The sequence below is a fragment of the Choloepus didactylus genome, chromosome 2 (genome assembly GCF_015220235.1).
Source record: "Choloepus didactylus isolate mChoDid1 chromosome 2, mChoDid1.pri, whole genome shotgun sequence".
NCBI lineage: Eukaryota > Metazoa > Chordata > Mammalia > Pilosa > Megalonychidae > Choloepus > Choloepus didactylus.
In genome coordinates, this window is record NC_051308.1 from 88435751 (window position 1) to 88463066 (window position 27316).

At 44.1% G+C, this 27316-nt stretch overlaps 2 protein-coding genes and 1 pseudogene across 3 annotated transcripts in view; 2 read left to right on the plus strand and 1 right to left on the minus strand.

Annotated features, from left to right (window-relative positions):
* The window catches only part of LOC119512195, a 76029-nt gene extending 71251 nt beyond the window's left edge, over positions 1-4778 (minus strand). Inside the window, exons 1-3 of the mRNA XM_037806734.1 lie at positions 4767-4778; positions 2425-2565; positions 2135-2344 (exon numbers count right to left, since the gene is read on the minus strand). Of these exons, the coding sequence (XP_037662662.1) occupies positions 2135-2344; positions 2425-2565; positions 4767-4778 (363 nt within the window). The remainder of the gene's footprint in view (positions 1-2134; positions 2345-2424; positions 2566-4766) is intronic.
* TNR (tenascin R) overlaps positions 1-27316 on the plus strand; it is a 428568-nt gene that overhangs the window by 152317 nt on the left and 248935 nt on the right. The gene's annotated exons all lie outside the window — the stretch shown is intronic.
* LOC119526311 lies at positions 21155-21515 on the plus strand (annotated as a pseudogene).

Here is a 27316-nt window from a genome sequence, read left to right on the forward strand (position 1 = left end):
TGAGAGCAGGAACAATTTCCCTTTTGTGTATTGCTTAGCTCAGTACCTGGCACATAACAGGTTCTCAGTGACTTTTAGTTGAATCTGTTTGTTGACTGTGCATAGGGTTTCATAATTTTCACATGCCTTCTAGCATTTCAAACCCACAAACACCCTGTATCATAATCCCTGCTTCCAGACCAAGAAACTAAAGTGTGAGTGGTTGATTGTTTACCAAAGTTGCACAGCTTTTAACATTACAGATCCCAGACCTGGAACTCAGGCCTCTTAATTTACCTTTCCCTTCTGCCAGGTGGCATCACCCCCACAGTGCTGAAAACTGTGCTGGCCTCACACTGCCCCCTAAATGTATAAACATGGTTCAGACTGACTAATTAACTTCTGTGTAAACAGTGGCAGTGGTCAACTAAGGTCAACTCAGGGAGGCAAAGACTTCAGCATTTTCAGTGTCCCAAGACAGCCTCCCCATAACACACCTCTGAGCGAGGACGGGGGCTGCAACCTTACCAAAACTCCACTCACTGCAGAGCAAATTCAGTGCAAGGTGGTTTTTACCAGACTTCACCTGAGAAGTTTATTACTGGACAACCTAAATCATCTAAACACCAACTAAAAGATAAAGGGAATAGAGACATTTCTGCATCCTCAAGTTTCTACGTTTGTAGGCATATTTCTGCACATGTAGAAATGCTGATAGATACATAGAAACTGCATGTCATTTCTGATATAAGCAAAGTGACTTGATCTCCTCAGCAAAATTAACCTAAACAAATGCTGCATGTGGTAGCAGACAGAAGGTGAGAAAAAATGTCAGACTGAGAAAAGGCAAGACGTTGTTTTCATTCAAGACTCGAAATACATTTCTTTGTTGCACAAATGTAGCTGTGTCTGAGTCAAATGTCTAGGTCCTTTTTATATTTACTTTTTGGTCCAGGGTAGCATTTTCTGGGATCTTCTTAAAGGTCGCTAAACTGCTGATAGCTCTTTGTGAAAATTAGGAGGTGTTCCTTCCTCCAGGCAGACTTAGCCCCAAGCAGGGTGCACAGCTTGGAAAGTAGGACATGGGCTGGATTTGGGTCTCAACTCACCCCTCAGCCAAATACCCTTGTGCAGGATACAACCAATTCACCTGTACATGGCGACCCTGTCTTTCTGTGCAAACCCCGTGGACCATTCAACTACTCAACCATGAGACCATCCAATTCAAGGTGGTCAGCATCTGGGGATGCCGTACACATAACGGCATAATGAAAAGCCTTGCTTTTTGCTTAACCTAATCATCATAAAATCAAATGCACATTGGTAGCCAAGATACTATGTTTACAGAACTATCGCACATACTGCCATGGAAGATTATTCCTTCCAACCCTCTTATTTTAAAAGACATCTCACTAGGCAAGTCCAGGTTGATACTAGTAATACAAATAATAGGGCATTATTTCAAGTACCATGAATACGAACTCATTTAACCCTCATAATACCTCTAGAAGGTGGGTACTATCATTATGCCCATTGTATAGATGCAGGACTGCTCTGAAACACAGAAAAGTAACCTCCTCAAAGTCACAGCTATTAAGTGGTAAATCTGGGGTTGCAACCCCAGAGTCCGGCTCCAGAGTGTATCCACCACCGTGATACATGGGTAAAGGCACTGAAACATAAAGAATGCCAGGATGGAAGGCATGTTGTCAAACAGAAGTAGCCCTACAGAGATTTTGTTATATCGTGGGATCCACCCCTCCGCCCTCCTGGAGAATGAGCCCCAAACGCCCAGCCTGGGTCAAACTAAAAATCTCCAGGCATAGGGGTTGCCTTCTTCTTGCGTTTTGACCTCCTCCTGCCATGAACTCAAATCCCCTTTACTATCAGGGATGTTCATTTTCTAGCTTCAAGTAGGGCAGAAAATGGTTGTCAGAACTGCATGTAGTGACAAGGAACCCGCCAACTGACTTGCAAGATGCCTCGGCTGTTTGCAGACCCCACTCTCCAGCTCCCCACCTCCGTCCCTCCCTTGCCCCTGCCTCGAGCCACCGGCCTCACGACTTTGCCAACTTCTCCACTTGCTCCGCAAGGCTCCTCCTCGCGCGCAGTGCGCCCCGCCCCGCCCCCAGGCAGGCGAGCCCGGCTCTGTTACCGCTAATGGACGACACTCGCGCAGCGCAGCGCGGGCTGAGACCCCATTAATCCCGCAGCCCGGCCGCTCAGTGGCATATGTGAATTGCTCTGTCACTCGGCGGTGGATATCGCAAGACCCCAAAGTCGTCGTGCTTCGCGGTAATGCTCTAATGGCCTGCTTTCGTCGCCATGGCAACGCGAACGAAGCTCCACAGAACCGTCCAAGCACCTGAGGTGAAAGCAGAAGCGGCAGGTTGGCCTCGGCGGGGCACTGTGGGAGCCCGCGCTGGCGTCGCGGCTGTTACTCACCTTAGGAAAAGCCCGGGCGGGACTCGAGTTGGCCGCGTTGAGGTAGACTTTTCCGGGCCGCCCACCTACCCCGCGGGGCTGGCGGAGGGTGGCTCCTCCTTCCTCTGACTCCTGCTCGCTCCTTTTTCTACTTTCTCCTCCCTGTGCTTCACTCCCAGCGGTGCGAGTATATGACTACCCTCAGAAAATAAACACAAAAAATAAATAATAGGGAGGGATAAGGGGTAGGGATATTTTGAGTGCTCTTTTTTATTTTTATTTTTGTTCTTATTTTATTCTTTTTTTTTTTTTTTTGGAGTAATGGGAAACCCCTTCAAGGTTTCTGCCCCGTAAAGAAAAGAGCACTGGAGTAGAGTCTGGACACCACTGTTCCAAGTCCTGCTTCTTACTAGATGTGTGACCTTGGGGAAGCCATTTAGCCCCAGTAAAGCAGGAGTTACCTATGAGTGCATTCCATTTAAAGGCACGTTTCATCTCTGCCTTTCCTGTGTGGTGTGTCTACCCTCGTGGAGCTCACAGTCCAGCAGCACATTACTGGAAAATGTGAAGACCTGGGGGTCTTGAGATTTGTCACAGAGTGATAGAGTGATTCACATATGTTACTGAGCAACTGGGTGCAGGAATTAATGGGAATTAATTCAGTCCTTGGCTGTTTGAGTTTGAGTTTGGCTGTTTCTCCCTTAGGGAGAAAGACACACACAAACACAATGGTTTACTAAAGTCTCTGGGTCAAGGGCATTGGAACTCATACCTGATACTTGTATGGCTGACTTCTAGAACCTAAATTCAGAGTTCATACTTATTTATCTTAAAATGTATCTTTATTCACTTTGGCCCATAGTTTTAGACCCACGTCATCTCTTTGAATTTGGCTTCTTGCAGTCACCAAGCCCTGTTTCATTTCAGCATTCCGTTTATATAATATCTGTGCATTTGGTAAGTTTATTTTCTATGCCCATGACCAAGGCCTTGGAAGCGTAGGAAACATGCTCGTAAAAACCATAACTCTATTCCATTAGTATGAATTCATATAGTTCCTAATATACTCTTCATTTCATCTCATGAAAAATATCACTATTAATTCTGGTGAGTTGATTTGTTTTTATTTTTCAATGGTATATAACTCATGATGTGATCTTGATCAAGTAGCTTAATCTGTCTGAGCTTTAGTTGTTTCTTTTTCCATTACTCCAAAAAAAAAAAAAGATAAGAATAAAAGTAAAAAAGAACACCCAAAAAATCCCCTACCCCTTATCCTTCCCTATTATTTATTTTTTGTCTTTATTTTCTTAACCTTTAGTTTTGGTGGATGCTCTATAAATAATCATTGAATGAAATTGAAATAAGGAATTGAGCTAAATGCGATCTACAGTTAAATCATCCATAAGAAAACACCTTGCATTTGCATAGTGACTTTTACTTCCCAGGAGATGTTCATACATTTGGTCTCTGGAGATTATTCCTGTCCTCTTCACCTAAAGCCAGGATGGTGTCGTATACTGCCTTATGTATTTTTTGGCATACTCTGTGTATAATAGCTTTGTGCCCTGTGTGTAGTAGGTCCTCAAGAACTGTTTGTTGACGATACAGGTGAGGTCCAGATGAGCTAAACAAGGATTATAGTTCCTTGAGAACTCCTTAAGATGTTGAATTTAAAGAACCCAGCAGGCCCAAAGGTCTGTTCAATCTTTACTAAGCCTTCTGTACATTCTTCAGAGAGGACACTTGCAACAGAAATGAGAATTCTGAGCTTAGAGGAATAATGTTACAGCTAGAGTCAGTAGTTTCTACTCTTATTAAAAGTCATTCTTCCCTCAGTTCCATCTACTTCCCTTTTGGGCCAGGGCAGTTGCTCTGGGGGTGAATGTGTCAATGCTAAATTGCTGGATTGGTCCAGCTAACTACCGTCTCACTCAACTCCTTGGCAAGATTTACCTCAGTACCCCAGACACTCCTTGGCAAGATTTACCTCAGTACCCCAGACAAAGAGGCCTCTACCTCCATCTAAAAACTTCACCCAGGTCACTAACTCATTTGAAAATGGGCACCAGGGTCTCAAAAGGAAAGGAAAGCCTCTGAAAATTCAGTGCTTGGGTACAGTTTGAACTTTAGCACAACCAAGTGCAGCTGGACTTCTTGAGACTAAAGTGGCATTCATGCATTCAGCAGTAGTCACTGAATGCCCTTCTATCCACAGTGTGCAAAAACAGTTTCCAGTTGGGAAGACCCAGGCACAATTTCCCTTTGCTTGAGCCTCTGGAAGCCAGACAAGGACATGTGGGGAACAAAGTGACTTCTGACATCCCCCAGGAAATACTGGAATTATAGACAGCTCATCTCACCTCTGCACCCATGGCCAGAGGAAAGCTTGTACCTCAAAGATAATCTCTCTTGTCCCTGAGGTACAAATCCCTGCCTCACAGGGATGTTGAGAGGATTTAATGAGATAATGTTTGTAAAGCTGTTTGAGCTCCTCAAAAGAATGAATGGTGCTATATAAATGCAAAATATCATTATTGTAGCGATCACAGAAGCATTTACTCCAGTTAAAGCCAAGCAGGGAAGAACCCTGATTCCATTATAATCTCCTATTTCCAAGAGCTGGGAACACTCTGAAATATGTGCCCCTTTTCCAACTGAAATTTTCCACCTTTATAATTGGCTCAGGGGTGAAATGTTATGGAAAAATTTAAGAAATTTCTTTTTAGTCTCTTTTGAGAAGGAAGAACACTAAGTAAATACACTTTTCCTGCTTATAAAGGAGCTGTTTTGACCAAAATCATTCAAAAGGCTGAGCTTTATGACTTCAAATTTAGCTGGTCTTTAATCTCCACTGAGATAAATGGAGCAGTGTTAAATCCGAAAGGGGGAAATTGGTTTGGCAAGGTTCTAATGTTTGAATTCACCATTCAAGAGATGCTGAACAGAAACTGATTTTTCAATTTAACAAAATTGTTTTTTTCTATAAAAATTATTCCAGTGATTTTCCCACACTGGAGAAGGAGGTCTACTATTTTGACAATAATTCATTCTTCCAATTTAGAAAAGATGATTGATTTTCAGAAGACTCTCAAAGTCCTTTTTCTTGAATCAGTCAAGGAGTAGCAGAAGAGACTATTATAGAGCAAGTAACTCAAAATGAAATGACTCCAGGGGCCAGGAAAGAAACATCAGGAAGGGACGTTGGCCAAGCAAATGACAACTGATGGAGACCTCCATGTTGGGGGAGTGGCAGGAAGTGAGGGGGTCGAGGGAAACTGGAGAGCTTGCTGGAAGAACCTGCGGCTCCTAGGCTCCAGCTAGTTCTTGCCATGCAGAAACATAAAGCCCAGGGTTTCTTCCAGTTTTGTAAGGGAAGCCCAAAATCAGTAATTCTATATACCATCTCTCAATTGTCTCAATTGTAAATGTTATTCACTGATTCTCTTCCTTCCTTCCTTCCTTCCTTCCTTCCTTCCTTTTTCTTTCTTTCTCTTTCTTTCCTTCTTTCCTTCTTTCTTTCTTTCTTTCTTTCTTTATTTCTTTCTTTCTTTCTTTTCTCTTTCTTTCCCTTTCTTTTCTTTTCTTTCTTTTCTTTCCAAACCAAAATTCTGGCCAATGGATGTTGTTTTCAACTTTGGATCTAAACTAATGTGAATTTTCCAGTGAAAGCATAGTGGAGAATAAAAAGGATTTTATTTTCCTCTGTAAGACCCGTGGAGTCTTACAATAACAGAAGAATCATAGAATTCTGACACTACCTGCTTCTCCATCTTGGTATTCCCCTTCCTCCACTGCAGTTAGCTTAATTTCTCTGTGCCTCGGCCTCCTCATTTATAAAATTAATGTAAGTACATCTGCCTCATAGGGATGTTGTGTGTAAAAAATGAGAGAGTATTTAGAAAGTGCTTAGAACACTGGCATGTGATAAGTACTCAATAAAGCTTATGTGTTATTATTATTGGTTCTCATTTTTTAATTAGCTAGACCACAGCCTGGGAATCAAGTCCATTTATAACACTGTCTCCATTGTTTAATTCCCTTCAGTCCAATTCAGTCCAACAATTTTTGTGGGTCTATTATAGTCTTAGAATGAGGAAGATGGGGCAGGCCATTGAAAGCCAGCCCACTGAGAGCCTGGGAATGTGAAATAGTTGCAAAGTCAACTAATTTCTGATGGCCAAGGTAGGGCTTGGGGTGGGGATGGGGTAGAGGAAAAGGCATTCTGGGAGGAAATAACAGCAAGAGCAAATGCTAAGTGGTGGGAAGAGTACTTAAAAATATCCAGGAAGCCATTTACCTTTTCTCTATATTGACTGATATATAGATTCAGGGGAGTGAAGAAAAAAAATTACCTACAATATAATTCCAACAGGTCCAACGATAACATTTCCAAACCCTACAAGCAAGATGCTGGGAAATTATATTTTGTAGTTGGTACACTCAACTTTTCTTCTATGTTTCTTTAGAAAGTGTGCCATGGAGCTCAAGGAACTCTTGGGGAAGACAACAAAATTCACAACAGGAAACTGGGATATCCTGAAAGATGCTACAGTTACAGGTGTGGGAGATGCGTGAGAAAATAGAGACCCATCTTATTGCTGGAGACTCATTAGCTTTACTATGTGGCTTTATGGGTAAATAATTGCCAAAGAAATGAAGTCTAATAAAGTGAATTCACAGCTTCTGTCAGCTCCGAGTTTTGAAATCATCAATATGAACTATTCTGCCTCTGCCTTATCTGTTAGGGAGGGCACTTGGCGCTGTGGAGGGGATCTCAGGGAATGTTTCTTATCTACTGTAGAAAAAACAAATGTTCCTAGGCCCTGCACCCACACACAGCACCTCTGCAAAGAGAAAGGAACAAAGGACAGAAGGCTGATGACGATTCTGGGTGGGCAGGATCTGTGGGGGGCGGGCTCTTCTGAAATGTAATTTTATTGATTTCAGTTCAACCAGTAAAGGAAGCTCATAATGATGAAAGAAATGAGAACCAATCAAACGATGTTAATTCCTAAAACTTGCGCTGACAGTGGTGCTGAATTTATTTTATTAGATTCTATATTTTTGCAGAAATTATTTACCGATAAAGCCACTTGGTAGATCTCAGGAAGGCCTAACATAAGAGGGGTCTCTATTTTCTCACTGCTTTTGGAGGTACAAATGTATTGGGAGCCCCAGCTTGGGTTGGGCAAGATTGGCATGTCTATTTTCTCCTTGACTTTTCTATTTCTCCATTAAAGGCCTCAATGTGAGGCTTGGCTTACAAGGACAGCGTAAACAGTGTGGAAGACTAGGTTGATGGGGGAGCTGTGGTTGGGGAGAGGAGCTTTTAGCTCTCCCATAACTTCTCTCAGCACTCTCCACCCAACCATCTCAAATCAACACATTAAGTAAAAGCAGTATACTCTCTCTGCAAGTACAACTTCAAGATGAGTCCCCTAGACCTGCTGCCCTCCAACCAGATTGCCACTATTAATCTCCCCTGATAGAGAAATTCTGTTGATAATCTCAGAATTCAACAGATTCAATAGGAAGTGTCAAGGGAAACACTGGACAAATTGTTCCATTCCACTATGGCCAAAGACAATATGGATATGTTTTCCATCACTATAGGTAGATACCCACCAAACAACAGTTCTATGCTCCTATCAGAAGCTCCCAGAAGAAATACTGCTTGTTTGGCTATTTGTGAGGAGCAGGCAGGAGGGGAAGAGAAAGTAGAACTTTTAAAACCACTGCCCAGCCTGAAACCAAGGCAGGAAAAAAAGAATTTCCAATCAAAGAGACTAAGTTCTGAGGGAAAGAGGGGCTGGGCCCCTCCTCAGACTCCAGCCCTGAGCTGTGACCTTGGGGGTGTCACCTAACCTCCATGAACTTACATTTCCTCATCTGTAACACACATGATGTTCTCCACTGAAAGATGGTTATGAGCAAAGTGAAGCAGTGACATAAAAGGCTGAAGTGACTGACCCTGAGAAAAATGCTGCCCAGATGAGTGATGGGGAGAGAAACATGAGGGCAAAGATCACCTCACACACAGCACTGGCAGGAAAAGGGAGAGAACCTCCAGGTCCTCCAGCCAGGGGGCAGCTCAGGGAGCTCAGTCAGCTCCCACAGGAGCACAGGTTATCTACATGGAGGCCATATCAAGTGTCATCCAAAGGGGATGCCACTAAAAAACTTATGTCGGGACAACAGGCATAAATTGGCATTGCACCAGGTAACCTGGGATATGCAACCTCCTTAGTTATCTGTCACTGTAAACTGGTGAAGGGAAATACTGGCTGCTTCCAGCTGGGGAGGTGCACCAAGCCCTAGAGAAGAATTCCACCAAAGACGACGTGTGGACGTGTGGAACCGAGGTGACCCAAGTGCATCTCTGCAGGCCAGATGAAGGCCTTATGTTGCCATGGAGAGAGCTTGTTGAACACCAGGGGAAAGGCATTTCAGAGGGTCAAAGCCTCTAACTAGCTCCAACCTTGTTCTTGAGCTCACAATCCTAGCAGAAGCCAGAAAAGCCCCAAGCAAACATTTTCTTGCCCAATCTTCTCTTTTCCCTGAAGAAAACTCAGGAGGCAGAGACCTTATCCTTCTGTGTTTTTTTTTTTTTGTTTTTATTTTGCTTTTTCTCTTAGCCAGAGGGCTTATAATAGACACTGCCCTAGACTCTGAGAGAAAAGAAAGTACAGGTGAAAAATCTCTGTCTTCAAATTGAAACAACTGGGGGTGGAGATGAGGGTTGAGGTCGAAGGGAATTAGGGACAAAGAATGACATACATATCTATGTATAGTATATTCACATGCCACACCGGGTGGTGCATGCTTAGGGGCTATCATATAAGGGTCAGAGCAGGGAGCTCTCAGTGAGCACTGAAGGAGTTGTTGGAGCACCAGAGAAGGCAGGACTTCCACGGAAACTTGACACATGGGAGAGATCTGGGGAGGCAGAGAAGGCAGGGAAGAAGTCATCCCAGGGAGAGTGAGAAGGGAGAGAAAAGACCAGTGAGGAGATCCAGGTTCATTTCCCTCTTGCCTTACTCAGTACCTGCTTCATTCACTCAAACACATGTATCTCCCCTTTGTAAACTTGAACGAGTTGAAGATAAAATAATAAATAAAAGAGAAAGATTTCCCTGTGTAGTTCCCTTTTGTCATCCTGCTTTATTTTCTATTTTTGTTTTTGCACTAAAAAAAAGAGAGAGAGAAAGCTTCTTGCAGAGTGGATTGTTTTCCGCCTGGCCATGGAGAACATTAAGGGATTTTAGGGCACTCCCTGGCATGGGGGAAGCTGGGGCAGATTGTGTATTCCTTTTGTTTTCTCTGGGCTGTGCCCAGGCTGGGGTGGCCAGGCAGGTGTAGCAGCCTGGTTGTTGGTTCTGGTTTGTCTCTAAGGAGGCTATGTGGTTCTGGGCCTCAGTGTCTCAGTATGAACAAGGGAAGGGTTTAGACCAGATGAGCTTTAACATCCTTCCTAGTACTAAAGGTCAATGACTTCATTCATTCATTCATTCATACACCATTCAAAGTAGCTTTGATGTACCAAGCTTCAGAACAAGTATGAACAAGTCATAGTTCCCTCACATACCCTGAGAAAGTGGCAGGTAAAAGACATAGTTATAACTGCTGAAAGGAAAGCTATTCTGGGAAGAAAAAAAAAAAAGGTAGATGCAGCAGCCACAGTTTGTGAAGGGATTGGGAATCAGGGTCAATGCATAGCCTCGGAGTGACCAGAGCCTGGCAACGAGAACTCTGTTGACAGGCAGTCTGCACCGGGGATAGCTGCCGGCCCCAGCAGGGTTCAGGGACAGGGCTCTAGACCCTGGATGTGGGAGAGCTAGATGTGGATTTGAGCCTCTAAGAAGGACCAAGACAGGCCTGAGGCACTGGAAATAACATGAGAATCCAGGTACCATCACTGGAGTACAACATGGCAAAGGGGCAGGGCCCCAGGACTTTGGCAGAGGCCCAGTGATTGGAACTGAAACACAGGGAAGGTCAGCCCTGGGGGAAAGGACAACTTGGTACAATATCCCAGACCATTAGAGTAGAGCAGCTTAAATCCCTCTTACCTCAGTTATAACTGGTCTTGGAGCCTGACAATAGGAATCAGCCTCCACATGGAGAATAAATGCCTCCAGCAGGGACAGAGGAAAGCTGTAGAAACTGGGGGTGAGGGGGTCTAAAAAGAGAAGTGTAAAAGTAAATGTGTTAACAATAACCCCATGAACTAAGAATTATTGAGCATTTATGTGCTGATTATTTGCTAACGATTTTACATGAATCATCTAAAAAATTTTATCCCCATTTTACATGTGAGCAAATTGAGCCTTCAAGAGGTTGAGTAACTCACCCTACTACCAGTCAGGATCACCTTAGTTATGCTGCAGAAACAAAAACTCTCAAACCTCAGTAGCTGGAAACAACAGAAGTTTAGTTCTTATTCATGCTGAAGACAGGTTGGCAGGGGTGTCTGCTTATCCTGGTCACTCAGATTCCTAGGCTGAATGAGGCTCCATTTTGATAAAACCTCCCTCAATTGCTGCAGTAGAGGGAAGGGAATGTGGTAAATTTTGCACTAGATTTTAAAGTTTCCGCTTCCATGTCACTTACCCTCATATTTATTTGGCCAAAGCAAGTCACAGGGCCTCACTTAACTCCAAAAGGGCAAATAAATGCAATTTGTCATGGATGCAATTAGAGAATGGGAATATTTGTCGACACCCAGCTTCACAGAACTAACAAATGGGGAAACCAAGTTTCAAACCAAAGTTGACTAACTCCAGAGCCTTTGCTCTATCCTTACAGAGTCTTGAAAAGAAATTCAACCACCTGGGACAGTGTCTTGCTCCCTTCATGCCCTACCCTACCCTTGCTTGCAGAGCCTCTTTCTTTCCCTTCCCAGGCTGTAGGTTAAGAGGAAGGAACTGGGTGATTGATGGCTCCCGGCAATAGTCAGGGAGAGATTATCTAACAGCATGTACCGAAGGAGCCATGGCTGGGAGTCTGCTCATAACAGCAATTGAAGTGCTAGTTTCTGCAGGGCTTGGAGCGCCAGGGTCTCAAGGGTTTATTAATCCCACAGCAGTCCTGGGAGGAGTTCATTGCTACTGTTATTTATACTTTTTGCTGTGCTCATCCAGCAAGGAGAGTCAGCTGGGATTATGTTGCAGGGACACAGAGCCCTCCCTGGATGCCATCCAAACTGGGGCTGTGGAGGTATCTTTCTTCTCGGCTCTCTCTGAGGCTGTATTCATAAAGCGGCTGTTTAGTCATGGAGATGCCAACACATGCATCCCAGAGGAGGTGGCCAGGATGATGTGGAGTCTTGGGACTTTATCAACTCCTGAAGGCCTATTGCCTCTGTGACCTTATCCTCCCCAGTCCACAGACTGACAGTGCCTTTCTCTGAATGCCTGTCCTCTTGATGTCTGTCCCTGCACCTTGTTTTCACCAGATTTTATTGTTTCTTTTTCTGTATGACATGTCTTATCTCCTACAACAAAAGTGAGTTTCTTGGAGTGCATACAGTTTATGACGGATGCTTCTTGGGGACACTTAGAACACTAAGCACATATGAGGTGTTCAGTGAGTGTTTGCCACCCCTGAGGGTGGTGGAAGGAACTCACTGCAAAAAAAAGCCTCCATGTCGGGCTCCTGCCCACCTCTCAGAGCTTACCTTCTTCCACTACCTCCTTCACTTGCACTGAGCCCTCTTGCCGTTAGGAATGAACAGCTGATCTTGCTGTCACACCCCTCCTTGCCCTAGCACGTGCTTTCCTTCAGCCTGGAATGCCCTTTCCCTCCTCGTGGCCAAGCACCCATCTCCAGCCAAGTGGTCACTCTCTCCTTTTCTCAACACTGTCCCTTACCCATTGTTCTATTATAGAAGTGATTGTACTGCAATTAGTTGTTTATCTTTCTGTCTTTCTCGCTACCTGAGAACTCCCTGAGAATACAGATGTGTCCTATTTTTAAATGTTTTTGTATCCTTCACTGCTACCAATGGACAAGACTGGGACCAGGGTGAGGTGAGTGTGGTACTTGGTTCAGGCATAAAATTTAAGGAGGTGTCACTTTTGTTAATCAAGTAATCAAAATAAATCATTTTTAATTCAATATTTGAAAAAAGCAAAGTTAATACAAAAAATCCATGTCTTTAAATAAAGACAGGATCAATAACAGTGCCATGGTAAGCCATTTTAGAGCTGCCTGGGGCAGAAGGAAAAATCAGAAATACTGATTCAGTCTTTATTTTGATAATCCTACCAGCTATATGCTATGTGATGAGTCTATGATTTTTACGCTGCAGCTTTCAGGGATGGTAAGCTTGTTTTGGCTGTGTCTGAAGGACATGTTCATTTAAGCTCATGGGCTTGGAAAGTCCCAGGTACCAGAGATACATAGAAAATGATGGCTTGAATTTTTTCATCCATCCACTTTACAAACATCTTTGTCCCAAGAAGTCACTCAAAACTTAATTACGCAGCTATCACCACAAACCATAAAATCACAAGATTTTGGTGTTAAGAGAATCTGTTAAGGTCTAGTCCAGCTGCTCATTCAATTCTTAAATCCCTTCTTCTCCATCCCCATCAAATGGTCATGCAATGTCTTCTTGAATTCCCTTGGTGATTGTGAACTCATTATGTCTAAAGGCAACCCATCCCACCTTTGGTCATATTGGATGTGAACCACAGATTCAGGTAATTCAATCTCATCGGACCACACAAGTCCAGTCGTTCTTCATATAATGATCCTTCAAGTATTTGAAGAAAGTAATCATTTGCTCCCTGCCTTCTTTAGCTGGTCAAGCTAATGGCCCCTCATCCTTGATCTCTTCTCTGTATGACATAAGTCGAACTCCCCTTCACCATGCTAGTGGCCCTTCAAGTTCCATTTATGTCTTCCTTAAAGGCTAGCTAGCACCTGAGTGGAATGCAACATACAGCACAGGCAGACCAACCTAGGCAGAAAAGTTGCCCTTTTTTTCTGGTTCAGTGCTTCTCAACCTCTCTGCACATTAGAATCACCTGCAGAGCTTTTGAAAACCATTGCTTTCCAGGCTCCACCCCTGAAAATTAAATAAAAAATTCTGGGGGAGGGATCCTGGCTCTGACTTTATTTTTTTTCCATTGTTTGGTTGTAACTAAGAACCATAGCTTTCGACACTAACTACAGAGTCTTTGAAGAAAGAAGAAGGGAACTACATTTTTTAGTGTCTACCATGGATCAAATGCTGAGCTAGACATATAAATACTTTTTTCCACTCAATCCTCATCTGTGAGTCAGATGTTTTTTCCCCCAGTTTTACAAGGGGAAAACTGAGACTCAAAGAGATTAAGCAGTTTACTCAAGGTCACTTAGCTAGTCAAGTAGCAGAGTTGAGATTCAAACAGAACTGCTTGAGTCCAAAGCCCACCTTCCTTTAGCATACCACTCTGCTTTCTTAATTCAATTAATTTGACAATTATTTTTTGAGCATCAGAACATACTTGGTGCTAGACACGGTCTAGGCTGGCAACTGCTGTGAGCTGGAATTCTCATGGTTACCTGCATGGCTGTGCTAGGACATAGAGCAATTTCTTTTTTTCACTCAATGATTTGTTTATGGGGACATTTTCTTGAAGGGAAAATCATGTCGACGTAATGCTGGCTTTGTAGGGAAATAAGTCTTTGGTATTTGGTTGTAAAATAAATGTCAGAGTAGAATGTTTGAGAAAATAAAGAGCTGTATATGAAATCACTTCCCACAGAGCTGTAGAATACTGATGGACTGCAGCTGCTGTTTCATTATTTAAGGCAAATTCGGTGCATAAGAAAGGGACTGCAATATCCTGGCCTCCATAGATCTCCAGGGCTGTGGTCTCATGTCAGGAGTGACCACAGAGCAGTTCTACATTGGTTTAGCCACAAAGTTTATCTCATCCTTTAAAGGCCACCCCAATCAAGTGAAACTTGCTGCCCGAGCTGCATGACCCGAATTCAGTAGCTCTGTAACTCTCCTCCCAAAACTTCCGAAATATGCCCTAATGAAGATCCTGGCCACTTTTTCCACCTCAGATTGACCAAACAGAGCCATTTGTAAGGGCCACTGATGGTACCAACTAGGAAGGACTGGCAAAGTAAGAAGACAGAAAGGGCTCCAGACAAGAGATGAGAACAAAAGAAACAAAGGGGAAATGGACAACAGAGAGATAAACAGCAGTAACTCCAGTTTAGGATTCCCTTTGCCTTAAATACCCTCCTACCCAGTATCTGTCTCTTTCCCAGCCTGAAAAAAAAAACGTGTCCTTGAAATGGTATCTTAGAAAGCCCCTCGTCCATGGGGCTTCCCTGAACACCTAAGGCTGGGTTCACTATCCCACATGTTCTTCCACAGTCCTGTACTCTCCTCAACATAGGACACACGGTACTGTATTAATATTGCCTCATTACTTATCTTTCTCTTCTTTTAGACCAAAGCATCGTAACTGCCCCCCAGGTGAGTTACAGGTGTGTCCAAGGTTTTGCATTCCTCAGCACCTAGGGTATCCCAGCTGCTGGAGCTCTGAGCAGCTGAACCCCTTAATCTCAGGATTATGGGTTGAATTGTGTCCCCTAAAAAGACCTGTTGGCACCTGTCTTAGTTTGCCAGGGCTACTGTGACAAATGCCCCAAGCTGGTTGGCTTAAACAACAGGAATTTGTTGTTTCACAGTTTCGGAGGTTAGAAGTCCAACACCAAGGTTTCAGCAAGCCATGTTTTCTCTGAAGTTTGTTGTGTTCTTGTAGCAGCTCAGTCTCTGCATCCACCACATGGTGATCTATCTCTCTGTCTCTCTGGTTTCAACTTCTGGGCCCAATTTCCTCTGCTTCTAAGGACTTCAGCCGTATTGGATTGAGGCCCACCCTCATTCAGTTTGGGAAAACCTTAACTAATGACATCTTCACAGGTCCTATTTACAAAAGGGTTCACACCCACAGGTCGGAGGGTTAGGACTTGAACATGTCTTTGTGGGAGACATGCTTCAATCCCCAACAAAGATCTAACCCTCAGTGCCTCAGGATGTGACTTTATTTGGAAATAGGGTTGTTGCAGATGTAATTAGTTAAGATGAGGTCATGCTGAATTAGGGTAGGCCCTTAATACAATCTGACTGGTGTCCTTTTAAGAAGAGGAGAAGGGACTCAGACACCATGTGAAGACAGAGGCAGAGACTGTTATGCAGCCACAAGCCATGGGGAGCCAAGGATTGCCTGCCACCACCAGAAGCAGGGAAGAGGTAAGGAAGATTCTTCCCTAGAGTCTTTGGAGGGAGCATGGCCCTGCTGACACTTTGATTTCAGATTTCTAGCCTCCAGAAGTGTGAGACAATGAATTTCTGTTGTTTTAAGTCACCCAGTTTGTGGTAGTTTGTTACAGAAGCCCTAGGAAACTAATACATCCCAGTATGTGGGAAAACTATTCTTTATCTGTGCCACATAGGGAAAATTGGGAAATACTGTTGTAGACTGCTTGAGTAATGACAGGAAGGACAGAAGGAAGGAAGGAAGGAAGGGAGGGAGGGAGGGAGGGAGGAGGGAAGGAAAGGGAGAGGGAAGGCAGGCAGGCTCAAGAAAGACCATTTACCAGGACTGTTCTGGAAACAATTTCTGTCTAGATAGGAGGTTATAATACATGACATTTGAGACCCCACTGCCTTTTCAGCCAGCATGATCTGCATGAAAGAACATGGGCTTTGGAATCAGCTCTGAGACTTACAACCTGTGGGATGGTGTTTGATTTATTTTACCTCTCTATGCCTCAGCTTTCTCATCCATAAAATGGGAATAATAATAGTTTGGTTTTAGGTATATTAGGAAAATTATGAGACAATGTTTTTGCAATACTCTTGAAACATAGTAGACACAACAACTTTTTGTGATTTTGTTTCAGGACCTCTCTAGGAGCCACTTTCACTGCAAATGACAGCTAACATAGCTAAGTGCTTAAATTCAAGTGGTTGAGTTCAAATCCTGGCTCTATATTTATTAGTTATATGCCTTAGGCAAAATATCTAACTCCACCCCCATCCTCACACTCCTTTGCCTGTTCTTTCATCTGTAAAATGTGGATAATCACAACCTCCTCACCAACTTTTGTTAAGACATTAAATGAGTTGACCAAGGTAAAGCCCTCAGAACAAGCCTGGCACATCATAAATACTCAGTAAATGGTCATTATTATCAATATTATCTAGAAACAGGCAGCTAAAAGTTGTCAGTACACTGACTACACGTGTAGATGCGCTCAGGCTGGGTGGCTCTGTGCCGTGAGAAACCACCAAAGCATCCATAACTGGAGCCATGCACTGACATTTGAGTGGGAGATATAGGAAAATGCATTTGCAGTTAATATATATTCAGCTGCACTAATTAGTATAAGCCCCAAAACCTAAAATAAATTAAGCTGTTCTTAAGAGCAAAATGAAGCTATTGGCTAGTAAGAATGTTGAGAACTTTTAACTATTATTGTTCTAAATTTGTAGGATTGAAAATATTGATACTGACCAAGGAGATCCAGGCCCCTGTGTACAGAGTTGTCGAGGGGTTAAAACATTAGAGGGCAATTACTTATTGTAGTTTTCGTTTTTTTTTTTAGTACCTGCCATGTGGTAGGCCGTTTTCGTACATATACATTCACGCTTTGCAACCTGCACTTTGGAGTTTGGATTATTGTCCTGGTACAGGCATACCTTGTTTTATTGTGCTTTGCTTTTCGCACTTGGCAGATATTGCATTTTTTACAAATTGAAGATTTGTGGCAACCCTGTGTGGTCTATCAGTGCCATTTTTCCAACAGCATGTGCTCACTTCATGTCTCTGTGTCACATCTTAATTAAGTTACGTGCATTTTTTTTTAGACAATGCTATTGCACACTTAACACACTACAGTATAGTGTCATCGTGACTTTTATATGCATCAGGAAACCCAAAAATTCATGTGATTCTCTTTATTGTGATATTTGCTTTATTGTGGTGGTCTGGAACAGAGCCCGCACTATCTCCGAGTTACACCTGGATACAGAGGAGGCATGTGAGGCTCAGGTGTGCAGGTCATGTAGCTGGTGTTCGGAGAAGTCCCATGACCTGAGGACCCTGGCTGTGCCCCACATTCCTTGGCCTCCAAGTGTCAGCCCTGTCAGTGTGTTGTGATATTACAGGCTGAGTTGGTGCTTCTTTTGACAGCAGACAACCTCACACCTCACCACAGTGCTTTGTTATCTGAATTTAATTACTTGGTTCTGTGACCTTTGCATGAACTATCTCAAACCCTGGAGATGTCCCTTCTCTTTAGTGGATCCAGAGCAGTGTCTGACCCTTGCTGTGCCAGCCCAGGTACAGCCAGAGGACACCCTGCAATGCTGCACAGACAAGTGAGAAGGGAGATGAGGAGAGGGGTGGTTGGTTCCTAAGCTGTCCTCCAGCCTTGCTTACTTCTCCTGAGGTTTGCTGGTTCCACCTGATCATTGAGCATCAGCCTTTATCCCTGCTGCACCTTCTGGGATGACCCTCTTCTCACTATGGTATCCACTAGTATCCCATGCAATCACCTTGTGCATTCCTCTCCTGCACTACAAGGCACCTTGGATCTACTGGCCCACCCACAGTCACTTTTTCACCCTTCTTGGGGTGCCTTATGCTGCTGGGTTTGGGCAGGGGTGGGAATTTTGTATGCTTTTGGCATCAGGGGTGAAATCTCTGGTCCAGGACCTCTTGCCTGGATGTCATGTTATTCTCATGTGGCATGCTTATAATTATTGCTCTAGGCCTGCTCAGATAGCTCCCCAGCTCCCCCTCTCAGGCACTGTGACTTTCCGAGGGTCCAATGCTGGCTCAGCCCCTGCCTGGGCTCTCCAGCCTCTGACCTCCTGGCTCTCAACTCACAACCACGTTCTGTGTTCTCCTCAGCCCCTCAAATCTCCTTGCCATCGGGAATCAGTGGAGCCTTGGTGGGGTGTGGGAGAAGGAGGATCTTTTCTCAGCCTTCACTTATCCTGCTATTTCTTCCATCTACCACACTCACCCCCAGATCTAGTGGGAACCATGGTCAAGGGGACTCTGTCCTCTCTGTGGGGTTCTTCACCACCCCGTCTCCTGAATTTCAACCTCAACGTGGGGGCACAGAGCATGGCCTATGCTCACATTGAAACTTTTTCACACTCCTCTTCCAGTCTTTCTCAGGCTTTCCCCAAGTTCAGAGAAGGTACTTATCTCCTTTCTGCATGATAGGAAAACTGTCTTTACAATCTTAGGCATTTTCTCCCTTTGCTGGTCTGTGGCATAAACTATGCTACAGTCCTCCAGCCTTTTCTCTTGATGGTCAAAACTAAGGTTTTGATATTAAAACAACACTAATGCAACAATAACTACAGTGAGCCCCAGCTCCTTCAATAACAAGCCTTAGCTTTCAAGAACTCACAGCCAAGTATTAGAGTCTTGTTTCTCAAAAGGCTCTTTGGTGTCCTGGGGCAATTAGCCTCAGCCTGATGGTCTAGTTTTAAAGCAAAAGAGTTTTAGGATAAAAAAAAAGAATTATCTATAAAGGAAAATCCATGAGATAATATTTCAGTATATGGCCATATTTTTGTTTTGTCTTTAAGATTTTACAGCCAAAAAAGAGAAACCTTTCCTGGCATGACTGGGAATTTGTGAGTTTATTTGGTTGAAGCATCCTTTTAATGAGTCCTAGATTCTGGCCTCTAGGAACCAACTGGTTTTGCTCTAGTCCAGAAAGAGAGATAGTATCTCTAATCTGGCTCCCCACACCCCAAACATGTGCTGTCTGTCCCCAAAATATAGCACAAGCTTGCCCACTAGAGAACATGACGGAAATAATGCATCATTACTGAATCAACAGCCTCATCTTCCTTTATCAGTGGGAGCTATGTCTCTTTATGCCTGCTGCCAATACCATATAGCTGATCATCTCGTCCAATCTGTCATCATGCAAATATAGAAATGGAACCCTGGGAAGCAGAGATAATTTGTCAGAAGATTCCATAGCTGCATTGTAGTGAAGCTGAGGCAAGGAACCCTGGGCACAGATAAACTCCATGGAGATCAGAGCTCCCACTGCATTTTCTCTCCACAGCCCCATGCTATCAGGAGGATTCCTTACTCTTCTCAACCTACAGATTTTTTTTCAACCATAAAATGTTCAGTTTTGAGATGGAGATGGACATGTGCAAATGTTTGACCCCAAAAAGCCCCAACCCATCTGTTCATAGCTGCTGAAGACAGAATCTCTGATTAGCTGGTAGGTACCTCGGTTTCTTTGCCAAGAGACATCAGCCTGTGTGCCAAGGAAGTATCAGTTATCTGCTCAGATGAATCTCCCCTCTGGAGGTGCTGAGATTACAGTGGAGGCTGCTCTTGATGCATCCACCACTCACCATCAGATGGTCCCTGCTCCAGAGGAAGGTGTCCGACACAGACAGACACAGTAGACAAGAGATCCCCATCCTACTCAGTCCCAGCCAAGGCTGTCCCCACAGTGGTGGCAGCTAAAATCTCTGCAAACCCTGGGTTGGCCACAGAACCATGCAGAAATTTCTATAGATTTTTAAAAAGCAGCTGACAGCTCAAGCTTCCTCCAGTGAGCTTTCTGTCCTGATGGCAAGACTGGCAAAGTTCCAACTTGGGAACCTGGAAGGAAAACTTACTTGCCATCAATCATAAGTGCTCACCTTTTTGTTTTCAAAGCAGAGACCTCCTGAGGACTTGGAATGCTCCATTTTTTTCTGTAAACTTACACAGGAGCTCCCCACCCTCACAACTGAAAGACAGTAGTGAGAATTTAAAAAGTAACTAGGGACAAATAAATCCAAATGCTCTATCAGGGTGGGGGCATGGACAGTGGAAGCTCTCCTAGTTTTGACCCCCAAACATACAACCACACACATGTACACACACTCACAGCACCACCTCCACCCCTTATGCAAATATGATTAGGTGAAAATAAGCATCATGGACAATATTGAAGGGAAAAAATGTTAGTCACAAAAGGGCTTCATTGAAAAAGGGTAATAAGAGCCCCAGAAGCTTTCATATGCTAGCAATTGCAGAAGGAGGGAGGGTTTGTTCCATGCACATGGTGAGATTATAATACACTAAGCCAGCTATTCTTGTGTGACTTGTTAACTAGCCTTAAAGATAATTCTAAGAAAAGTTCAAAGGATATTTTGAACAGTGGGAGAATCAGCAAAAGCATTGCTTTGAATGACAGCCCTCTCTTGGATCTCTGTAAAAAGTTAATCACATTTTATATGCAAATACATACCCCTCAGGTACAGTGTCTGGCTTCATTCATTTATTCAAATGGCATTTCTGAGAACTTACCTTGTGTGCGGCACTGTGCCAGTTGTGGGGCATTCAGAAAAGGTAGGCAAGTTTCTCTTGCCCCTACAGTCTTTTGGGAGAAGTCAGGTTGTGAAGAACAAAACATTTAACTGACATGGCAAGACAGAATTGTCAAAATAATTGGTCACACCTCATATAAGAGCGTCAAGCTGTCTTACATCAGCTGCCAGAGCCACCTCCCCACTTGTCTCCCAGCAGCTGCCTTCTTGAATCAAGTGAATGTCTTGTTGGTGGGCTCTTGGTCTCTAGCTTTCCTTTCTTTGCCAGTTTTGGACCTCAGCATCTTTTAAGGGATCTTTGATATGGTCTGAGTTGCCATGGGAATCAATATCCTCCTTAAAAAACAAAGCTTTTGGGTATCTGCAGTGATGGCCAAAATCAAGGCTCAGGATCTTCGCGGCAAGAAGAAGGAGGAGCTGCTGAAACAGTTGGACGACCTGAAGGTGTCCCAGCTGCGTGTCGCCAAGGTGACAGGCGGTGTGTCGTCCAAGCTCTCCAAGATCCGAGTTGTCCACAAATCCATTGCCAATGTTCTTACCATCATTAATCAGACTCAGAAAGAGAACCTCAGGAAGTTCTACAAGGGCAAGAAGTACAAGCCCCTAGATATGCAACCCAAGAAAACATGTGCCATGTGCAATAGGCTCAACAAGCTTGAGGAGTACCTGAAGACCAAAAAACAGGAAGGAGCAGCTGTACCCACTCAGAAAGTATGCAATCAAGGCCTGAGAATGACAGTGTCAATAAAACACAAACTGGCAAAAAAAAAAAAAATAAATAAACTTTTTCCTTCTCATGGAAAGGGAAGGAGGAGGGAAAAGAATTGAAGGACTAAAGGCAGGATCTTTTTTTTTTTTTTAATTCATTTTATCGAGATATATTCACATACCACGCAGTCATACGAAACAAATCGTACATTTGATTGTTCACAGTACCATTACATAGTTGTATGTTCATTACCAAAATCAATCCCCGACACCCTCATTACCACACACACAAAAATAACCAGAATAATAATTAAAGTGAAAAAGAGCAACTAAAGTAAAAAAGAGGACTGGGTGCCCTTGTCTGTTTGTTTGTTTGTTTCCTTCCCCCACCTTTCCACTCATCCATCCACAAACTAGACAAACAGGAGTGTGATCCCTATGGCCCCCCCAATCCCACTGTCCCCCATCATAGGCCACATTTTTATACACTTGTCTTCAAGATTCATGGGTTCTGGGTTGTAGTTTGATAGTTTCAGGTATCCACCACCAGCTACCCCAGTTCATTAGAACCTAAAAAGGGTTGTCTATATTGTGCATAAGAGTGCCCACCAGAGTGACCTCTCGGCTCCTTTTGGAATCTCTCTGCCACTGAAGCTTATTTCATGTCTAAAGGCAGGATCTTTAGTGGAATAGTGGGATAAGAATAAAAGTTGGCCATCCCAAGGAGGAAAGACTGTAGGAAAGAAAGAGGCTGGAGTGCTGCTGGCAAGAAGGAAGCCTGTATAGTGTTTCTCCTGACCCTGTCCTCCTGAGTACTGAACCCCTGCCATGGCCCCCTGCCTCCTTTTATTTTATTCATCACCACCTAAACCACTCACTTTGTCACTTCTCCCACAGAAGCCTCAATGAGTTATCACTGATGCTGGGTAAAGTCTGAATTCCTGACCTTGAGACCTCCTTAACCCAGCCTACTTTTCCATACCTTTTGTCCACTACTCTTCTCTCTGAATCCTTTGCCTCAGCCACCTTGATCTACTTGCCTTTGCCCAAATGCATGTTGTGTTTTCCTGGTCAGTCCTTCTTCTCTGCTTTTAAGGCCTTTCTCACCCAAGCTTTCCTTGTTGAAACTGCTTCCCCTTCACACCCCCTCAAAGCTCAGCAGTTTACAATAAACTTTCCTTCCTGCCTTTGAATCCTCATAATTCCTAGTCTGTAGTACTCCCATAGCATGTATATAATGCCTGTGTTATATAATAATGGCCATATGCTTAATAAATCTTAAATGCATAAAGGAAATAGGAAGGAAGGAAGGAAGGAAGCAAGGAAGGAAGGAAGGATGGAAGGAAAAGAGGAAGGGAAATAGGAAGAAAGGGAAAGGAGTAAGGAAGGACTCCCCTTACCCCCAACCCTGAATAAATAGGACTTTTGATGAAAAGTGATGAGGGATTCTGAGTCTATTATTTTTGCTTAGTTGAGAGGGTTATATGGCTAAAGTGCAGAGGGTAGATGTATTAGGTATAGTCGTATGTATAATTATGAGATTTATTATAGGAGTTGGCTCATGTGACTGTGGGGATTATTAAGTCTGAATTCCATAGGACAGGAGGCAAGCTGTCAGTGAATTCCCCAGGAAAAGCTGGCTGGCTGAAGTAGAGATAGAAATACTTCCTTCTGACTGCTGAAATCATCAGTTCTCCCTTTAAGGCCTTCAACTTATTGGATGTGACTTCTCTCATTGTTGCAGGCAGTCTCTTCAGTTGATTGTAGAAGTAATCAGCCATAGATACAGTCAACTGACTAATGATTTAAATCCATGAAATAACCTCATGGTAACAATCAGGCCAGGGCTTGCTTGACTAAACAACTGAACACCATAACCTAGCCAAATTGACACATGAACTTAACCATCACAGTCAGGGTGGGATACCCCTGTGGTAAAGGCAAAGAGCACCTGGTCTTGGGATAAGCTGAGATGGGACCTCAGATGACAGCAGGGGTTCCTGGCAGGAGAGGCAGGGGCATCTGTGCGGAAAGACCCCAATTTCTTGGGGGTAAGCATAGCATTGCAACCTGGCTTTTGTACAATAGTCCTCAGAAGCTGTTCTTCCTCTCAGCCAGCCACAGGATGACACACTAATTGCCAGGCTGGCTCTCATTTAAATTCCTATCATTGGCAAATGTGGAGAAGGTGACAAAATCCCAACAGGATTTCCATTTGTTTTAATTCTAGTTCAGCTCCAGGGGATCTCCTCATTAAGCCGCATTTCTGAAGCCATTAGGGGTGGGAGCCCAGAGATGGTGGCAGCAAACCCAAAGCTGCCGCCTGAGGTCCCCTCCTCATTCCCCATTCTCATTCATCCTCAGTCCCCACAGCAATGTATTCATCTCTTTTTCTCCCGCTATTCAGCCGTGTCTGTCTAGGTAATGCTTCTTGTCTATCTGCCCGTATCATTTTCATATTCTATCCATTGGACTATTTACACTGTTTATATTTTCTGTCCATTCTGTTTTATGGCCCCTTTATATCCATAGCATCTATCCTATTGATATTCTGGTCTATTTATATTCTCCTGCTGTGCAGAGGTTCCCCTCCTTTTTAATATCTTTTATCAATCTTGTTTACCTTCTCTATTGGCCCCTTCATCTTGCTGTTATCTAGTTATCCATCTAGTTAAATTGTCCATGCCTTTCCCTCGCTATCTCCAGCTTTCACCTGAATCCACTCCAGGTTCCCCCGGGAAGCCTGCCTGCTCCACTCCCACCCCACTTCCTGCTTTTGACAAGTGACCCCTATTAAATGTCCCTGTGGGGCAAGACTTTCTCAGGCACCCACTACTATAGACCCGAGAGGTCTATAGCCATCACTACTAATAACAAAAGCTAATATGCATTAAGGATCTAGCATGTGCCAGGCACTGAGCTAAGTCTTTGTTTCCTGCTTACTACAACTTCTCAAGGCAGTTTTCCCTTATTTTACAGCAGAGGAAGGTGAGGCTCAGGGAGGTCAAGTAACTTGCTCAAGGTCACACAGTTAATAAGTGGAATACTGAAAACTCACTCAGTTATCTCTGAGCAATGGTATGGATAATCTTTTCCCTCAGAAAAATCTAAAACTCATTTCTAATAGGCTCTGGAATATAGCATTTGGGGCAGTTGATTTCCCTCCTGGAGCTGCTCTGCTGTGGCTGATAGTCAAAGTGCAGGGCAGGAAAAGTCCAATCTGTGGAGCAGTGCCATGCTCTAGATTCTGGAAACTCAGAGCCTTAAATGGCCCTCACAGGAACAGTAACATACACAGCACTGTTTGCTGTAATCGGGAAAGTCATTGTGTCAGATGCCAGCCTCGTTGCCACAACCTCACTCTAACCCTTGTCCCCAGTCCTATAAGTGGTTTCTACTCCTTGAGCACCACACCGGTTGTGTGGGGTGGTGTCAGATGCTTAATGAAGATCCAAGGAAAGCCACCCTTGGTTTCCAGTACTGCCACAGGTAAATCATGGAGAGGGTAATTGATCACTGTCCTCACCACTAAGCTTTCCACTCCTTATGTGGGTGTATCAATTCATACTGCTCCCTAACTCACAGTGTCCCCCATGAGTTAGGCAGCAAGGAAATCCCTGAAATGGGACTCACATGGGATAAGATGGAGACAAATGAGTCCTCAGGCCACTCGGTCAATTAAAAAAATGACTGCATTCCCAGACACAGTGAACTCCTGAAACAGTCCTCTAGGAACCCGAGGACCCAGAAAAGGAGCAATGCAAGAGAAGCTCCCAGGCAAACTGGAGGAGGAGTTATTGAATGCCTTGAAGGCACCTGCCCCCAAATTCTTCCCTGGGTCCCTCTTGCCTCTAACGTTGAATCCAAACTCCCTAGCCCTATATTCAAGGCCCTCTGCAATCCCATGTTATGTAACCTCTCTCTTGGATAGTGTCTGCCCTTAACCCTCTCCTTGAGCTCCCTCTCCCTGCCAGATCAAGATTAACTCAAGACCCCTAATCATGCCAAGAATGATTTGAGGGAAGGAAGTGAGACCCCTAAGGGGGCAGCTTAAGAAAGAATGGATGGTCTCTCTTTGGCTAACTACTAGAATTTTTATGCTGATCTTTAAGGATTTTACAGAATCCAATGGTGGGAAAACACACATACCCTTAATTACTATATACAGAATAAAGAGTGATGGGCACTAAAATAAAGGAGCAATTAAAATTAATATGAATTGGGGACCCAGAGGAAGGGGAGCCTTCTTGGAAGGGTGGAGAGTTGAGGAAGGTGTCACGGAAGATGTAGCATTTAAGCTGGGTCTTGACAAATAGCTGGAATTTAATTGGATTGTCTAAGGATTATATTAGTAAAGGATAGGAAAGTTCATAGAGTGTTTATGGGTATGGGGTGTTAAGGTGAGGATGGAAGTGGAGGTGAAGTAAAACAGTGCTTTTGTGTAAGTATCTGACTTCATTGACTGTAAAGTCCTTAGGGACAGTGGCTACATCTTCACAGCTGCTATGCCTGGCACAGTCATGGTGGGTGCACAAAGAACATTTTTAATCATTGCCGGTGCCATGGCGATGGTGATGGTGAGTGTAATGGTGATGCTGACACCGATGCTACTTTCTAGGACTCAAGCGTCTGTCACGGGGAGGCTGAGGATGAAGGGCCAACCCCAGGGAGTGCAGAGTGAATTTCCCACTATACTTCCTCCCTTCCTCCCATCTTCCTGAAATCCTCTCCAATGGACTTTGCATCACTTTCAGGGAAAACAGGTGGGGTGTTGCCAAGCTGATGGGGACCCCTTGCCCAGGGCAATAGACCCTGTCACAGAAAAGTAATTTCTTTTTAAACTTCTCTCCACTGAAATCCTGCGGCTGCACACAGCAGGCCCAGCAGTACCAGCGCTGCCGTCCTGTCACTGCAGTGCCAGGGAATAAAGGAAAATGCTTAGCATTAAATCTCATGTAAATCAGGCTTTATTTGTTCTGGTGACAGGTTATTACCTTCTGCAGGGAATGAGGGGGGAGAAACGGCTGCTGGCTGGGGACACGGTTTCCCAGATGAGGATGTCTCCAGGAGCAGCTGATGTCAGTGCAGGCTGGGGAGCCCCGGCCTCAGGGTCAGGAGCCTTGCCTTTTCCCCTTCCTTTACCCCCTCGGCCCCCACCAGGACAACTTTTCCATCAAGATCTGCTGTCTCCATATTGGTTCACCTTAGCTCTACTGTCCTCACTGCTAAGCCTTCTCACTCCTCATGTGGGGGCATCGATCTACACCAACTGCCCCTTAAACGTGTCTCTTATGTAGTCCCCTGTGGCTTTGTGGCTCAGAACATCCAGAATGTTCCATGCACTCCTGCCCATCTTGCCTATTTTAATCTATCCTTCAAGTCCATCTCAAATCCAGACACCTCCATGAAGTCTTCCCTCACCATCCAACCTATGTGTGGCACTCTCTCCCTTCTTGGAGTTTTGTTCATCCTTAACCTCTGTCCCATAACCTAGGCTATTGTGACTGATATGCTCTTATCTACTTTGTGCTTAAAGTGATGGTTGTCTTCTTCCCCATGTGCATAAGATGGCTCCCCAGCCAGGTTGTGAGCAGGCTGAGGGTAAAGATTAGGACCCATGCATGTTATATCCATCCACAGAGCCTAGCACAGGGCCTTGCACGTAGCAAAGTCTCAATAAATGTGTTGGTGGCTGATAGGAGTGTATCAGTCTGGATAGGTGAGGTCATGCTACAGTAACAAATGGTCCCCAAAATCTCAGTGGCTTAAAACAACTAAAGTTTATTTCTTGCTCATGCTGCATGTCCATTGCAGGTCAGCTGG